The sequence below is a fragment of the Rhinopithecus bieti genome, unplaced genomic scaffold (assembly GCF_001698545.2).
Source record: "Rhinopithecus bieti isolate Rb0 unplaced genomic scaffold, ASM169854v2 scaffold_42772, whole genome shotgun sequence".
Classification (NCBI taxonomy): domain Eukaryota; kingdom Metazoa; phylum Chordata; class Mammalia; order Primates; family Cercopithecidae; genus Rhinopithecus; species Rhinopithecus bieti.
In genome coordinates this window covers 31,275-44,664 of record NW_016818842.1, presented here as the reverse complement: position 1 = coordinate 44,664, position 13,390 = coordinate 31,275, and the positions used below count along the sequence as shown (strand labels likewise).

General features: G+C 51.3%; 1 protein-coding gene across 2 annotated transcripts; it reads right to left on the bottom strand.

Annotated features, from left to right (window-relative positions):
* Window positions 1-764: 764 nt before the first annotated feature.
* Window positions 765-7,302, bottom strand: TRIM56 (tripartite motif containing 56). 2 transcript variants are annotated; one of them, XM_017857674.1, is made up of 4 exons: window positions 7,134-7,302; window positions 6,738-6,947; window positions 5,547-5,700; window positions 765-5,389 (listed from the first exon to the last, which is right to left on the bottom strand). In XM_017857674.1, the coding sequence occupies exon 4, from the start codon at window positions 5,386-5,388 to the stop codon at window positions 3,121-3,123; it is 2,268 nt and encodes a 755-aa protein (XP_017713163.1). In that variant the 5' UTR covers window position 5,389; window positions 5,547-5,700; window positions 6,738-6,947; window positions 7,134-7,302; the 3' UTR covers window positions 765-3,120. The 2 variants fall into 2 exon arrangements, with proteins under 2 accessions (XP_017713163.1, XP_017713162.1); XM_017857673.1 differs by lacking the exon at window positions 6,738-6,947.
* Between the last annotated feature and the right edge of the window lie 6,088 nt (window positions 7,303-13,390).

The following is a 13,390-nucleotide window of genomic DNA, read 5'->3' as shown; positions in this document are numbered from 1 at the left end:
CAGTAATTATTCAGACGGATGTTTCCCTCGTTACTATTACTATTTGATCATAATTCCTGATTCTCCGTTTTTGAGGATCATGACTGTATCACATAACTATTTCTTTTCAATAGTTTTCATAGTTGTCATACATAAAGAAAGGCTCATTCTTCTAATAAACCACAATCTAGTTAGCTGTCACCCCGCAGCTGAACAGTTTCCAGTTCTTGACTGTAATATAGAGAGCAGCCTCAAATGTCTGTATGCAAATAGTTTTTCTCTTACATTACTTTCCTGGAATGTATTCCCCAAAGTGAGACAACCTATTCTTACAATCATTTTTGTCATTCTTGCAAAGTCTTGCCAAATTATTCTCCAGGAAGCATCATTTTTATAGTGCCAGGAGTCTATTTCTCCACAAAATATTTTAACATTTATTTTTGACCAACGCAAGCGCATTTAATTATTAATTTATTTTTTTTTTAGATGGAGTCTCATTGTGACACCCAGGCTGGAGTGCAATGGCGCGATCTTGGCTCACTGCAACCTCTGCCTCCCGCGTTCAAGTGATTCTCCTGCCTCAGCCTCCCCAGTAGCTGGGATTACGGGCATGCGCCACCATGCCTGGCTAATTTTTGTATTTTTAGTAGAGATGGGGTTTCACCATAGTGGCCAGGCTGGTCTCGAACTCCCGACCTCAGGTGATCCACCCACCTCAGCCTCCCAAAGTGCTGGGATTACAGGAGTGAGCCACTGCGTTGGGCCTTTTCTTTCCCCTTTTTAAAATTATTATTTTTCATTTTACTAATCCTTGCCTGCATACATTTCCTCCAGGGTGCAGAGCTTATGTGGTTCTTTGACCAAATACTGTTCTAGTCACCGCATGTATTACAGACCTAGCTTATCCTCGTCAAATCAAATCTACACGGTTTTCCCAGCTTCTTGGTTTTCTTTCTTTCTTTCTCTCTCTCTCTTTCCTCCTCTTCTTCTTTTTTTTTTTTTTTTTTGAGACGGAGTTTCATTCTTGTTACCCAGGCTGGAGTGCAATGGTGCAATCTAAGCTCACTGCAACCTCTGCTTCCTAGGTTCAAATGATTCTCCTGCCTCAGCCTCCCAAGTAGCTGGGATTACAGGCACCCACTCCCACGCCTAGCTAATTTTTTTATTTGTAGTAGAGATGGGGTTTCTCCATGTTGGCCAGGCTGGTCTTGAACTCCTCACCTCGGGTGATCCACCCACCCCAGCCTCCCAGAGTGCTGGGATTACAGGCATGAGCCACTGCACCTGGCCCTTGGTTTTCTTATAATCATCATTATTCTTTGCTGTGCCTACCTTTGTAATTTTTAGGTAATTGAATGTGCCCGCCCAGACTTTGATGATGTCCCCCACTGTTTCAAAAAACAAGAAATGGTTTTCCCAGAAAGGGATTTTCTTTTCCCTCTACCCATGCCCTGCGCGTTCCATCTGGACTTGTCCAAAATCCCTCTGCTTCCCACGAATGCCCCACTGTCCGCAGTCCCTACATTAAGACCCCCTTCTGCCATCTCTCAGCACCCCCTGGTTAAAAACATTCTCCAAGCCTACTTGCCTCCTCAATTCCACCACTGCCACCACTTAAGAAAAGGTCCGGTGGTCACAGCCCACCTCCGACAGGTTCCTCCCTTCTGGTTTGATGCCTCTATTCATCGCAGCCCTACTGCACCTTCCAGGTTTTCTTGGCACCCCCAAGTTTCCCTTGGCCTGCAGGGTTTAGCTGTTTCCCCAGCAACAGCGGCCCAGAGGACAGCTTCCTTCACCCCCTAGTTCAGCCAAGTTAAGGCCAACACATCTCAAAAGGAATTTTGCTGGAAAATGAAGAGAAGGCAACACATAGACTCCGGGAAATGGAAAGGCACCGAAACAGAAGCGTTGGAGCCTAGAGATTTTTCTATCTTGTGTACCTCTTCCCTCAGACTGGCTCCGCGGCTGCGTGGAGGGTTCCCCTGCTCTGATACTCAGAACTTGTTTTTTTTTTTTTCATTTTTTTTTCACACTTGATCTTAGCTGAGAAGTGATGGATAACCTGCTTTTTCTGTTGTGTGTGTGTGTGTGTGTGTGTGTGTTTTCGAGACAGGGTCTGGAATGCAGCGGTGTGATCATAACTTACTGCAGCCTCAAACTCCTGAGCTCAAAGGATCCTCCCACCTCAGCCTCCTGAGTAGCTAGGTCAACAGGCATATGCTACTACACGCAGCTAATTTTTAATCTTTTGTAGAGATGGGGTCTAGTTGGCCAGGCTGGTCTCAAACTCCTGGCCTCAAGCAATCCTGCTGCCACAGCCTCCCAAAGTGCTGGGATTATAGGCATGAGCTACCGTGCCTGGCAGAGTCTGTTTTTTTGTTTTTTGTTTTTTTTTAATATTTAATCTTAGCCAAAGGCTGAGAAGCGATGGAGAACGTGGATTTTTGGACATTAATTCTGCTGGGTTTGGTTTTCCAGTAGCCTATTCTCTTCACAGCCTTTCAGTCTAACACCTCTTTGGGCCTAGCTGCGGTCTGCACTTGCAGCCCTCCTGCAAGCCCACCCTGTACTGCCACTGGTGGCTGCCGTGGTTACAGGAGCTTCCTGCCTGTGGCTGTCAGAAGAGGCCATTTACTGCCCATTTGAAATCTCAGGCTTCCTCTGACTCTGTAGGACCCTGTAACCAGTCCAAGGGGGGCCAGAGTCTCAGCTCTGTTCCACAATGCACACGCCTGACCCACCCTGGGCCCTTATTTGCCCCAAGACTCTCCCTCAGCTACTCTATCAGCAATGGTTTTGAAGAATGCAAATCAGGACAGGCTCACAAACCTCAGAAACCTAAACTATATAGCAGCGGTGGTGGTGGCAGCAGCCACCCACAAAAAGCAAGAGGCAGGTGAACCCCCAGCATCCCCCACCACCCACTTGCCTCCTCTGCTTCTGAGAGTTACGGTCACGCCACCACCCTTGGTCCCTATTCTCATACACTAGAGGACGGGTTAGCAGCTTGGCACTCCATGTTGCGAAGTTGCCAACCCCTGCCCTTCAGGAAAATGTCCTCAGCCGCCACCTCCCATGGACAGCTCTGCCTCCTTCCTGCCCTCTTCCTCCCCACTCCCTCCCACCCTAGTCATAGCCCCTTTAACTGTCCGGAGAACGGACCCGAAAGACGTGGATGGTCCCGTTACTGAGGGACACAACCAGGTACCTGCCATCCACCATGGTGGTAACCCTGGGCTTTTCCAGGCCGTGGTAGGCTGTCAGGAAGTCTCCAAGGAGGGACCCCTTCGGATCCAGGATCACCACCTTGTTGACTTCTCGAAGGGTCAGGAAGATGTAGCCCTTCTTATCCACAGACACGGAGCCCGGCTGGCAGCCATGCAGGCCTGGCCCCTTGTACTCCCCAACCACCTGGCCCAGCCCATCACAGATTACCACGCTATTCTGCTGCCAATCCGACCCCACGAAATGCCCCTGGGGGCTGGTGGTCAGAAACACCAGTGCCCGCAGGCCCCGGCTGGCCTTGCCCCCAGGAATGAACCGAGTGGCCAGGCTGCCTTCCATATTGTACACCTCCACGTGGCCCGCCACGCTGACAGCCACACGGTCCCCGCTTGGCAGCGCCGCCACTGCGTGGCTGGCCTGGGAGAGGCTCAGGGCCCGGCGCCACTGCACCTCGCCGTCGGGGCTGATGAGATAGAGCCGTGCTCCAGCGGAGAAGGCCACGGCACTCTGCAGGGCGGCCACGCTGCAAGGGGAACAGCCCTCAGGGACCGGCACGGTGCCCTTGTAGTCGCCATTGAGGGAGAAGCATTTCAGCGCCCGATTCTGCTCATCCGCCACCAGGATCTCCCGGGGGCCGAAGGGACACAGCCCAGTGATCCGGGGGGACCGCTTGTCCCCAGGCATCCGCGTGGGGAAACTGCAGGAAAAGATGGGTCTGGGGAGGAGGCCAGAGCCGTCCGGGTTCGGGCCCAGGGCTGGGCTGGGCTCCCGGGAAATTGACTTGAGCCTGCCTTTGAACTTTTTCTTCTTGTTTGGTCTGCCACCCCTGTGGGGCTGGGGTCCTCCATCCTCGTGGGGTATCTGGGCCCTGTTCTCCTCCAAGGTCTGGACTCTGTCTTCTCGGGTTGTCTGGGCTTTTTCCTCTTTTGGGGTCTGGGCTCCATCTCTGGCCTGGGGTTGGACCCCACCCTGTCTCTCCGTCTTCGGTGCATCCTCTCTCCTGCTCTGGCTCTCCTCACCTCCCTGGGTACCAGGTCCGTCTTTCCCACCATCCTTCTGGGGCTGCTGCTCCTCAAAGGACAGCTGTAGCAGGTGGCAGTTCTTGTCCAGCAGCCCAGGATGGAGCTCCAGCTGCGGGAGCAGGCAGGGGGCCGGCCCCGGTGCCCAGGGGCAGCCCTGCAGCTGCCGGAGCCGCTGCGCAATCGCCCCTTCCAGGGAGAGGATCTCAGCCTCTCGCCCCAGGCTGAGTACCCGGCGGGCAAAGGCAGCCGCTGCCCTGGCCACCTGCTCACGGCCCTCGAGCTCTGCCAGCCTCTCCCGAGCAGCCTCTTCAGCAGCCTCCACGTGGGCTCGTAGCTGCCCCAGCACCTCCTGCTTCTGGGCCAGCAGGGCCCGGAGGACGCCCTCAGCCGCCTCCTCCACCTGTGTCCCCACCCGGGCCGCCTGCTCCCGCAGCCGGGCCAGCGCCTCCTTCTCCATCCTCCGCGCCGCCTCCAGCTCCACCAGGTTACTGTCCACACCAGCCAGCAGCTCCTCCAGGCCCGGCCTCCGGGCACGCACAGCCTCGGCCAGAGGTAGGCAGGGGTGGTCCAGGTGGGGGTCTAGGCGGCACTCTCTGCACAGCAACTGCGAGCAGGGCTGGCACAGGAAGCGCAGTGCCTCCCCGGGGTGCTGGGGACACTGGGCCGCCTGGCGCTCCCGGGCCTCCTCATCATACCATCCCGCCCTGTAGCCCACCAGGTCCACCACGCGGTGGGTGTGGGTCTGGCGGGTGCAGCGGTGCCCGTCGGCACAGGCCTGGCACAAGTCGTCGGCACAGTCCAGGCACCGGGCCGTGGCCGGCCCCCCGGCGCTGGTGCCACCCACCAGGGGACACAGGGCACAGGCTGGCTTCCCGGCACGCAGGTCTCCACAGGCTCGGGCCTTCACCAGGTCCAGCAGCCCATTGACGAAGAAGTTGGTCTTGAAAGCGGCCACCCCCTCAGGTGGCACGGGCACGGTCTCGCGACACTCGGGGCAGCGGATGTGGCTGCCATCAGCCAGCTGGCCCAGGCAGTCCTGGCAGTAGGTATGCAGGCAGGGCAGTGTCTTGGGTGCCTGCAGCTGCTCCAGGCAGATTTTACAGGCCAGAAAGTCGCTGCTCAGGGCCTCTAGGAGGGAGGGCGAGGACCCATGGGAAACCATGCTGCAGGCAGAGGCATCAGGATCAGAGTTGAGAATGTACCTTCACCAGCTCACCATCTAGCTTCTACCCTGCCCCACCCCCCACCGTCCTCAACCCCCACGGGATCCCTAGGGCTAGGGGCTGACCCAAATGGCCGGGAAGGAACCTAAGGTCTCACCTGAATGGCCAGGAACTTCCTTCTAGTCTTCTGAGGACTTGGGCCACTTGCTCCTGAGCGAAGGAGCTGTCCTCCTCCTTCTCCTCCTCTTCCTCCACTTCCGTGTGTACATCCAGCAAACGTAAAAATGTCAGTGCTACTTGTTGGATCAGACCTGCGAGAAATGACAAGACCAGGAGTCCCTGGCCTTAGCTAATAATTGAATCCTCAGCGTCCCCAGTTCACAGGCCTTGTAGCAAATGTGGTGCAAGCCCTCCTGTGTGCACAGGTACCGGGGTCCTGCTGTATGGGGTGCCAGGGTGCGAGGGGCAGGCAGTAAGGACACAGATGGGGATCCCAGTGGGCAGAGATGCCTAGGTCCTGCCAGTTAGGATAGAATATTGCAGTAGTTTAGGGGGCTTTAATCCTCCAAGCCCCATACACCTGCCTTCTTTTTATTTTATTTTATTTTACTTTTTAGCAATAGGGTCACCCTCTGTCACCCAGGCTGGAGTGCAGTGGCGTGATCATAGTTCACTGCAGCCTCAAACTCCTAGACTCAAGTCTCTCGAGTAGTTGGGAGTACAGGCATGTGCCACCATGCCCAGCCTTTTTTTTTTTTTTTGAGACAGAGTCTCACTCTGTTGCCCAGGCTGGAGTGCAGTTGTGTGATCTTGGCTCACTGCAACCTCCACCTGCCAGGTTCAAGCGATTCTCCTGTCTCAGCCTCCCAAGTAGCTGTGATTACAGGTGTGCACCATCATGCCTGGCTAATTTTTGTATGTTTAGTAGAAACAGAGTTTTGCTCTATTGGCCAGGCTGGTCCTGAACTCCTGACCTCAGGTGATCCACCCTCCTCGGTCTCCCAAAGTGCTGGGATTATAGGCGTGAGTCACCACGCCCAGGCACCCAGGCCATTTTTTTAAAATTATCACTTTTTGTAGAGATGGGGTCTTGCTATGTTGCCCAGGCTGGTCTCCAACTCCTGGCCTCAGGCGATCCTCTCGTCTAGGCCTCCCCCAAAGCATTAGGATTACAGGCATGAACTACCGCGCCCGCCTGGCCATACACCTGTCTTCTGCTAGACCTGGGGCAGTGTCGTCGGTGGTGAAGGCCCCACTTCCTGCATCCAACAGTTTCTAAAGGGGATTCTGGAGCGGGCAGAAAAAAGGCCTAGGGGAAGTGCTGGCCCCCTTCCGGCTGCTGGCTCACCCTCGGATAGACTTGGCCTTGGCTTATCTCCTGGAGTTCTGTTCTTTTAGCTTTTCCTGCTGAACGCATTCCAGAAACCTCTGGAGGGAGGGAGTCCTGAGCTCCTGGCACAGTGGCTGAGACCTACTTGTTGGGCAGACTTGGTGGAATGTCCCCTTTTCTGGGGCCGGGAGACCTCAGAGAGTGGGACGGGGTCTTTCTTGTGGGGACCTGTGGCCACGGAGCGGGAGGGAGGCGGGTGCAGTTTCCCGCCTGCCCTCTCCTCCTGCCTTCCGGGTGCCTCTTCCCCACCGCGCTCCCCTCCCTTCCTCCTCCTCCCGTGCTCTCTCTCCACTCCCCTCCCCCTACTCCCTCCGCTCAGTCCTTCCTATAGCTGTGCCGCCCCCAACCCCTTACCTAGCCAGAGCGGATCTTGGCCTCTAGGATGGCGAGGGGGCCTGGGGCCTGGGGCCTGGAGGCCGCTGTTGCTGGGTGCCTGAAAAAGAAACAAAACTGAAACTAATTGTACTTGTGGTGCAACTTCCGTCCCAGCCGGGGACACACCAACTCGCCTCGCACAGCCTCAGGCCCCGCCTTCCTCCCCACCCAGCCCTGTCCTCTCCCTCGGAGGCCCCCACCCCAGCAGTGGGCAGGCTTGGGCTGGAGTCCACCAGCCAGGTCTGCCTGTCAGTCCAGCCTCAGGGCTAAGTGTGTGTATGTCATAAACGGAACTACCTGAGGGCAGGTTCTCTGAGTAGAGGGTGGAGGGTCACAAGGTTTATTTGTGGGAAGAAATGAGAGCTCATCTGTGATTCAGAGACCGGGGTAACTAGATGCATGGCCTCAGGCAGGGTCTGCAGCTTTGCTAACACCCCTGGCAGGCAGGTGCCTGCAAAGCCTCATTTCATAAACCTTTGCTGAGCTGTAGGAGAGGCTGTGGGGGATCGGATAAGAAGCCTCAAGCTGAGGGAACAGCACAGGCTTCCTGGAGGAGGCATCAATGAGATGAGTTTAAAGAAGGCGGGAGGATCTCTTGGGCCCAGGAGTTCAAGACCAGCCTGGGCAATATGGTGAGACCCAGTCTCCACAAAAAATTAAAAAACTAGCCGTGCATGGTAGCAGGTACCTGTAGTCTCAGACACTCAGGAGGCTGAGGCAGGAGGATCACTTGAGCCCAGGAGGTCAAGGCTGCAGTGAGCCATGATGGTGCCACGGCACTCCAGCCTGGAGGACAGAGCAAGACCCTGTCTAAAAAATAAAACAATAAGAGGGCATAGAGGGCTGGAGAACAGAGAAGAATGTTCTCGTTCCAGGTACTGGGAACAACAAGGGTGCATCCCCATTTAGGATGATGTGTGTGGAGAGGATACGAGAGTGTTGGTGAGAAGCCTGCATTTTATCAAAAAAGACAAAAGAATCATTGCAGGAGATTTCCCTCAACATTTCATGAAAAAATAGTTTGTATTTTGAGACGAAGCCTCACTCTGTCGCCCAGGCTGGAGTACAGTGGCGTGATCTCAACTCACAGCAACCTCCGCCTCCCGGGTTCAAGCGATTTTCCTGCCTCAGCCTCCCAAGTAGCTGGGATTACAGGCAACCACCACCAAGCCCGGCTCATTTTTGTATTTTTAGTAGAGATGGGGTTTCACTATGCTGGCCAGGCTGGTCTTGACCACCCGCCTCGGCTTCCCAAAGTGCTGGGATTACAGATGAGAGCAACCATGCCCAGCCCCATTTTATGAAAAATTCAAAGCACAAAGAAGTTAAAAGGGCTGAGCGCAGTGGCTCACGCCTGTAATCCCAGCACTTTGGGAGGCCAAGGCGGGCGGATCATGAGGTCAGGAGATCGAGACCATCCTGGCTAACATGGTGAAACCCCGTCTCTAATAAAATTCAAAAAAAAAAAGAAAAAAAAAATCAGCCGGGTGTGGTGGCAGGCGCCTGTAATCCCAGCTACTTGGGAGGCTGAGGCAGGAGAATGGCATGAACCCAGGAGGCGGAGCTTGCAGTGAGCCGAGATTGCGCCATTGCACTCAGCCTGGGTGACAGAGTGAGACTCCCTCTCAAAAAAAAAAAAAAAAAAAAAAAGAAGAACTTGAAAGAATTGCAGTGAACACCCATATCTCCACAATTTCTATTCTACAATTATCATTTTAGCATAGTTAATTAATTACATACATATGCATGTTTGTTCCTTTTTATCCACATGGCGGAATTTAGGTAGGAAACTGAACCTGTGAGATCTCACTCTGGCAGCAGTGGAGAGGACAGAAGGGAGCCTGACCTCAGGGTCTGGGTGAAAGGTCTCCAGGGGCTGAGACATACATGCCAGAGAGGTAGGTGGAAATCCAAAAGAGACAGGGTCACAGAGGCCACGGCGGGAAATGCTGCACTTCTAGGAGGACCAGGGGGTCGGCACTGTTGAATGCTGCTGACCAGACAGGCAACCAAGGTGAGGACAGAAAAATAGGCCGGGCGCGGTGGCTCACACCTGTAATCCCAGTGCTTTGGGAGGATCACTTGAGGCCAGGAGCTCAGGGACCAGCCTGGTCAACATGGTAAAACCTCGTCTCTACTAAAAATAAAAAATAAAAATAAAAAACCAAACTTAGCGAGGCATGGTGACAGGCACCTGTAATCTTAGCTACTCAGGAGGCTGAGGCAGGAGAACCGCTTAAACCTGGGAGGCAGAGGTTGCAGTGAGCCTAGATTGCGCCATTGCACTCCTGGGCAACAGAGTGAGACTCCATCTTAAAATATATATACATATTAGCTGCCTGGTGGCTCACACCTGAAGTCCCAGCTATTCAGGAGGCTGAAGCAGGAGGTTCACTAGTGCCCAGTAATTCAAGGCTGCATGCGCCATGATCATGCCACTGCACTCCAGCCTGGGTGACATATCAAGACTATCTCTAAAAAAAAAAAAAAAAAAATTAAAATTAAAATTAAATTCTGTGTTGTGAATCTTGTAAGGTCTCAATATAATGGTCAAGGAAGGCCATTATAAGGCTTCCAGCAGGGAAATTTGGACTTTGTCCTGTAGGTATTGGAGGGGGTGGCCAGCACAGACATTTGTTTGTTTGTGTTTTGTTTGTTTGTTTGTAGAGATGAGGTCTTTCTGTGTTGCCTAGGCTAGTCCTGGGATTATAGGCATGGGCTCCTAAGCCTGGCCCCCAGCAGAGGTTTTTAATCCTAAATTATAATGTGGATACTTTAAAACACTCATATCATCCTTTTAATGCAATTAACTACTTCTTTCTCGTGTGTATGCCCTTTGATCTCTGTCCGTATTTTACATAATTATATTTTTAGGGTACATATACTTTTTGTCTATAAAACTTAGCACTAGGCCGGGCACGGTGGCTCAAGCCTGTAATCCTAGCACTTTGGGAGGCCGAGATGGGTAGATCATGAGGTCAGCAGATTGAGACCATCCTGGCTAACACGGTGAAACCCCGTCCCTACTAAAAAAAAAAAAAATACAAAAAACTAGCCGGGCGAGGTGGTGGGCGCCTGCAGTCCCAGCTACTCGGGAGGCTGAGGCAGGAGAATGGTGTAAACCCGGGAGACGGAGCTTGCAGTGAGCTGAGATCCGGCCACTGCACTCCAGCCTGGGCGACAGAGCAAGACTCTGTCTCAAAAAAAAAAAAAAAAAAAAACTTAGCGCTATACCACCTGGTAAACAAAATTATGAGGCAGGTGTGGTGACCCATGCTTATAATCCCAGCACTTTGGGAGGCCAAGGTGGGAGGATTGCTTGAGTTCACGAGTTGGAGACCATCCTGGGCGACGTACTGAGACCCCCTGTCTTTGCTGAAAAAATAAAAAATTAGAAAGAGGGTACATGTTCTCAGGATCTCCCAGGGCTGTGTCACAAGTCATTAAAAAAAATAATAATAATGTGCCTGTAGTTCCAGCTACTTGGGAGGCTGAGGTGGGAGGATTGCTTGAGCCCCAGAGTTCAAGACCAGCCTGGGTAGCATTGAGGTAGAAATTTAAAAATAATAGTAATAATAAGTACTGCATTCATTCACTCCAAGAAAAGTAAAAGCCAAGGCCCAGAATGTGGGAAGGTAAAGATTAAAAAGAAAAGTAGAACAAATTTTCCTCTGCCTAACAAGCTCACTTCCAGGACAGTTAAAAGACAACGCTGTTCGAGAAGTCGAAACCAAAGGAATAGGCTCCAGACAGCCTCCCTCTAAAGCAAAGGTGAAAAAAAAAAAAAAAAAAAAAAGAAGACAAATGTCTGTATTCAGCCAGTTCTTGTTTTTTCTTTTGACGCAGTTATAAGGCCACCAGCTATGCCAGGCCACGAGTGCCAAGTCATCTATACTATAGATGATGTGACCTGTCATTATATGATTAACTGTCTTTGTTTTGCTTCTCCAAGTTTGCTTATAATAATCCTGCTCAGTCTTTGCTCAAGGCTCAGCTTTTTGGATGTGAATCCACTGAGCCAGCGCACACCTTGGAAAAATATCCTCCTGTATTCACCCATACTGGTCTCTCTAGTCCTCTGTATCATACAACAACACAGAGAAATCTCATCTCTAAAAAACAAACAGGACAGGCAGCGGCTCACACCTGTAATTCCAGCACTTTGGGAGGCCGAGGTGGGCAGATCACCTGAGGTCAGGATTTCGAGACCACCCTGGCCAACATGGCAAAACCTCGTCTCTGCTAAAAATACAAAAATTAGCTGGGTGTGGTAGCACGCTCCTATAATCCCAGCTACTTGGGAGGCTGAGACAGGAGAATCACTTGAACCCAGTAGGCAGAGGTTGCAATGAGTCAAGATCGCACCACTGCACTTCCGCCTGGGCACCAGAGTGAGACTCTATCTCAATAATAATAATAATAATAATAATAATAATAACAACAACAACAACAACAAACAAAATTATGGGAGGCTATTGTGTGGACTGAACTCCTGCATTAGACTCCTGCCAACCAGACCAAACCAAAATGGAGTCACTCATGCTAAATGCCACATCATCAAACCGAGAGTTTGAGGAAGCAGATAGATTCCCAAACAGACCAGTTTTTCTTGAAAACAAGGGATTCCAGTCGACTTGAGTGAACATAATAAGGAAGTCCCTGTTGCTTTAACCTTCCAAAAAAGCAACGTAAAGTAACCTAAGGTTAACCAATTAGCTTGTTTTTCTATTCTTCTGTTTCCTTGTTCCTTCCTTACAAAACTCACTGTTCTGCAGTTACAGTGTGAGATGTCAGCTTATTTCGTAGAATGGTAGGCGGCTCCCTTCATGAATGGCGAAAGCCCACTACACTATAACTAGAATTGTTATAATGTTGTCATTTGACAAAATATTTTCTTTTTCTTTCTCTCTCTCTCTTTTTTTTTTTTTTCTGACAAGGTCTTGCTCTGTTTCCCAAGCTGGAGTGCAGTGGCTCGATCTCAGTTCACTGCAACTTTCTCCTCCCAGGCTCAAACAATTCTCCTGCCTCAGCCTTCTGAGTAGCTAGGACTATAGGCATATGCCATCATGCCCAGCTAATTTTTGTATTTTTTTGTAGAGACATTAAAAATGGTTTTCACCATGTTGGCCAGGCTGGTCTCAAACTGCTGAGCTCAGGTGATCTGCCTGCCTCATCCTCCCAAGGTGCTAGGATTACAGGCATGAGCCACCATGCCCAACTGACAAAATATTTTCTAGGATTTTACATATTCTTTGTAGTTTTTAGAATTAATGGCTTCATAAATTATCTGCTGTAATTTTAAACAAAAAAAAAAACCCTGGCTGGGCACGGTGGCTCACGCCTGTAATCCCAGCACTTTGAGGGGGCCGAGGCGGGTGGATCACGAGGTCAGGGGATTGAGACCATCCTGGCTAACATGGTGAAACTCTGTCTCTATTAAAAAATACAAAAAAATTAGCTGGGCATGGCGGCGGGTGCCTGTAGTCCTAGCTACACGGGAGGCTGAGGCAGGAGAATGGCATGAACCCGGGAGGCGGAGGTTGCTGTGAGCCGAGATCGCGCCACTGCACTCCAGCCTGGGCTACAGAGCAAGATTCTGTCTCAAAAAACAACAACAACAACAAAAACCTGATTTGTATTTAGCTTTTGCCAATTTTCATAATGTAAACTTGGTGTAAATACTCCCACTGTGGCTGAGGTCATCATGCACACCACCACTGATTTAACAACCAGCCCACATGAAGGGGTGGCCTGCCCCTCCACACCTGTGGGTGCTTCTCGTTAGGTGGAACGAGAGACTTGAGAAAAAGAATAATACACAGAGACAAAGTATAGAGAAAGAAAAGCGGGGCCTAGGGGACCGGTGCTGTGCTTACAGAGGACCCACACCGGCATCGGCCTCTGAGTTCCCTTAGTATTTATTGAGAATTATCTTTACCATCAAAAAGGATAAGGGAGTGGCTGGACAATAGGATTATTGTAGGGAGGAAATCGGCAGTAAGACATATGAAAAAATCCTTGTAATATGAATAAGTTTAAAGGAAAATGCTGTGCCTTGAGATGTATATGCGACATCTCCATAAACCTTTTAGCAGTATTGCTCCAGCAAGTCCCACCTTATTCCTAAAGGCGGTTTCTCCTCACTCAGTAAACAAGGCACACAATGGGTATTACCCGGAGATGTTCCATTGCCCAGGGAGGGGCAGGAGACAAATGTTTTTCTCTTTCTTGAGATT